The sequence below is a fragment of the Brassica oleracea genome, chromosome C3, assembly GCF_000695525.1.
Source record: "Brassica oleracea var. oleracea cultivar TO1000 chromosome C3, BOL, whole genome shotgun sequence".
NCBI classification, from domain to species: domain Eukaryota; kingdom Viridiplantae; phylum Streptophyta; class Magnoliopsida; order Brassicales; family Brassicaceae; genus Brassica; species Brassica oleracea.
This window is the reverse complement of record NC_027750.1, coordinates 58,196,837-58,200,781: the sequence shown is the minus strand read 5'-3', so window position 1 is coordinate 58,200,781 and position 3,945 is coordinate 58,196,837. Positions and strand designations below refer to the sequence as shown.

The 3,945-nt window shown below is 29.5% G+C and overlaps 1 protein-coding gene across 2 annotated transcripts; it reads left to right on the top strand.

Moving 5' to 3' along the window:
* Window positions 1-298: 298 nt before the first annotated feature.
* LOC106333295 (protein ODORANT1-like) lies at window positions 299-2,093 on the top strand. 2 transcript variants are annotated; one of them, XM_013771757.1, is made up of 3 exons: window positions 299-703; window positions 1,359-1,706; window positions 1,802-2,093. In XM_013771757.1, exons 1-3 carry the CDS (start codon window positions 441-443, stop codon window positions 1,887-1,889), a joined length of 699 nt encoding a protein of 232 aa, XP_013627211.1. In that variant the 5' UTR covers window positions 299-440; the 3' UTR covers window positions 1,890-2,093. The 2 variants fall into 2 exon arrangements, with proteins under 2 accessions (XP_013627211.1, XP_013627209.1); XM_013771755.1 differs by having other exon boundaries at window positions 1,359-2,093.
* The last annotated feature ends 1,852 nt before the right edge of the window (window positions 2,094-3,945 follow it).

The following is a 3,945-nucleotide window of genomic DNA, read 5'->3' as shown; positions in this document are numbered from 1 at the left end:
ATTATTAGTGCTCCATTTTTTTTGTTTATCATCATCTTTTGACGTTTCCTTTATTCTTGTCAATTTTTTTTGACGTTTTCTACATCTATTTAACTTTCTGGAATTTCTTGCCATATGCCACTAAAATTTTGGTTATGAGCTAGAATTAATAGGATTTATTACAACCCTTATATTTTTAACATGCAAAGTTATTTATTTTATTTAATCACAATTTTGGGGAAAGGTGTGATCAGAAGGTTATATATAGGTGGGTGAGCTTTGGTAAGCTTTTGACATAACTTGCAAGCCGTATATACTTTCCATCCTCAATCACTTTATTTCGCCGCTCTCTCAGCTCTCTACTCTCTTTTATTTCACAATCCCTTCAAACATACATACAGTAAAACATACCATACGGAACAACAATAGCACTATAGCAAGAAAAAACGCAATAATATTTAATGGGGAGGCAGCCATGCTGTGACAAGCTAGGGGTAAAGAAAGGGCCGTGGACGACGGAGGAAGACAAGAAGCTCATAAATTTCATACTCAACAACGGCCATTGTTGCTGGCGTGCGCTGCCGAAGCTGGCCGGTCTCCGCCGCTGTGGGAAAAGCTGTCGCCTCCGATGGACCAACTACATCCGGCCTGACTTGAGGAGAGGCCTTCTCTCTCACGAGGAGGAACAACTTGTCATCGATCTTCATGCTCATATTGGCAATAAGTAAGTCTAAGTACTTAATCATATGTTAATTCCACTTATCAGAAGCTTAAAAGTTTTTAATTTTGTTTTTTTGCTTAAAAGTTTTAAATTTATGTTGAAATTCAAATTTTACGTTTTAACAGAAACTAGAGATTTTATACAAAACCCTGGTTGGGATAGACGGATAGTCCATAGTAATGAGATTTACAAATACAAAAAATGGAAAGGAGAAGAATAAAATTAAAGGAATGAGTGAAAATGATTGTTCCTCCTCAAAAATAATGAGGAATAATTTTATTTTATTATTTTCTATAGAAAAAAATGATAAAAAATAGAAAACAAAATTAATTAATTCTTTATGAATGATATATTTTTACGGGAACCATAAGAAATTAAATGTTTTTTCTCATTCTCTCGGTCACCAATCTCAAGCAAAGTAAATTGCATGTATACTATTATTATCCAACAAGTTTAGTATATATATGGTGTGTGAATTATGCCAATCTTTTGCATTTATTTTTCTCTGAAATAATCTTCAAGTTAAATAACCTTTTTCTCTTCGAAAAATTATGTTGACTTATTTTGACAATTTTCTCCACCAACACTTAGTTAAATATTATATAAGATTCTTGTGATTAATATTTTCTTAAAACCATTGGTTGTCTAATATTTATAGGTGGTCTAAGATAGCTTCAAGATTACCAGGAAGAACAGATAACGAAATAAAAAACCATTGGAACACTCACATCAAGAAAAAACTTGTTAAGATGGGAATCGACCCTGTGACCCATCAACCTCTAAACCAAGACCCTAATAGTACCGATAACCCCAAAAACAGTTGTTCAGTTTCCGATGATATCTCAATGGTTACAAAGAGTAGCAGCACCAAAAACATAGAGACAAATGGGACGACAACAGAAGACGAAAGCATCAGCACAATTACTGATCAAAACAGTTCCATGGATAATGATAATCATCAACTTAGTAACATTTATAATGATGAAGAATTTTTTAGCTACTTATGGTCAGATGAGAGTACTAAAGCTGAGACTCCGTGGAGTGATAGTAACTATGACGTTGGTGGAACATTATATCATGATAATAATGTTTCTTGCGCAGGAGCAGATTTTCCGATATGTTCACCGGAAAGAATCAACGGCGTGGATTGGACGTTTCAGGATTATTGTCAAGACTTTGGTGTACATGATTTTGGGTTTTGACTCCTTCACCATGACAGGGCCGGACCTGAGAATTACCGGCCGAGAAGCAAAATATTTTTTTTTTGTCCTTTACTTTACTTTTAAAAAAAACATGAAAAACACTGGAAAGTGTAGAGAGAAGATTCAAACCCGGCCTCCATTAGATAATATATTGCATCATTTCCGGTAGACCAAAGACCACCTTATGTATCTTTTGGCTTCTAAAATTAATAATTATAGTCCGGCCCTAAAGCAGATGCTTTACATGCTTCTATTCAGGCCCGGCCCTGCATATAGGAAACTATCACAAGCATCAATTAGTGTCATATTTTCTGCATGCCTAGAATATACATATATGAATAATTATACGCATATATATACAAACGCATACAAATATAAACATATACTCCAAGTAAAGCAGCAAGGGGGTGCACCATGGATTTCCAGTGTTCTTAACTAGGGTTATGTTGTACGTAAAGTTCGTCAAAGTCAAGAAAATACTATAAAATTAACTCCATCTGTTTTGTAAAATTGATTATTCACATGTTCTCAATCTCAAATCCCAAGAAAGTCGTATAAGTATAATGTGAATGTATGTCATCTCCTGCATATTTTTGTATTTTTGTCTTTTCCTTACAAGTAGATAAGTTGTATGCATACGGAATATGATACCTCTCTATATTAAAAAAGAAGCTTTACAACATTTTAGCTATAACAGGTTTTATCATTAGAATGCTTTTTAAAATCTCTAGAAAAATATGTTGGTCCACTAAACTTATAATTATATAATTTTTATTATACTAACCATAAACGATGCCAAAAAAAAATTAAACGAACCATAAATTAATTAACAATCTACAATTAATATTTTTCATTATTTCCATAAATAAAAGCTACGGAATTACCAAAAGTGAATAGAATATATATTTGAAAATTAATGATTTTAGTAATTAGTGATTTTAATAATAAAGATTTCATAACAATTTACATATCCTCGATTATTTTTGTTTAATTTTATATTATCAAAATAAATTAAACAATCATATTAATCATATAATAAAAATTTAGACTTTTTCGTATATGTTATATTTTGAATTATTAAAAACGACTATAAATTACGAAAACTGTTGAAAGTTTAACATTGAATATTTTGTGTTCAATGGTTTTAAACTTTTGAAATTTAGAACTTAGTATTTTAATTTTGAAATTTGCATTTAATTTTCAAGAATTATTATAAAATTATTAAAAATATTAAAAATTCCACATTAATAGTTTTGTTATTAATCTTTTAATAGTTTTGTTAAAAATACAAATGCTCATAAAACCATATGATTAGGAAGTTTCATTTAATATATAGTCATATAATAATATACTATATATCTATGTTAATATTATTTTAATTTAATTACATAAAATAAAAAATAGAGAAAATAATTACTTAAATGTATGACTGTAAATAAAAAATAATATTTTTTAATTTATGCATTTGTGTCAATTTAATTATGCACGTAACAATTAATAGTTTTTCAATGATTCAATATACATTTATAAATTTGCTTCATAATATATAAAAAATGTTAAACAAATAATAATACGTAAAAATAATCTGTATATAATATATTCATCCCGCGCAAGACGCATGTCTTAAACAAATTAAAAATAATATTTGATTACACACTAATTTTAAAAATTAACCGTGTACATCATTTTTCGTGCTTTGTAAAAGGAAAAAATAACTTCCTCCATTAATGATCCTTCTTTTTGTTGCCAAAACAAAATATTTATTTCATATTAAAGATGCATCTAAAAAACAATTTTGTTATAACCTTTGACGAAGTACAAGACGACGATGATCAATAAACTAATTGGCTTTAGTTCTCTTTTCAACACCAACCCAATCACTTGTGAGTTAATTTGAAAGATAAATCATTTAAGATTCGCTGTCAGCGTTTAGAGTCTTTTAACTTAGAGCCGTGGCTCATACTCATTCTGTTTTATTATAAGTGTCGTTTTAGGTTCCAGCATACGAATTAAATAAACAATTAATTTTATACATTGCTATAA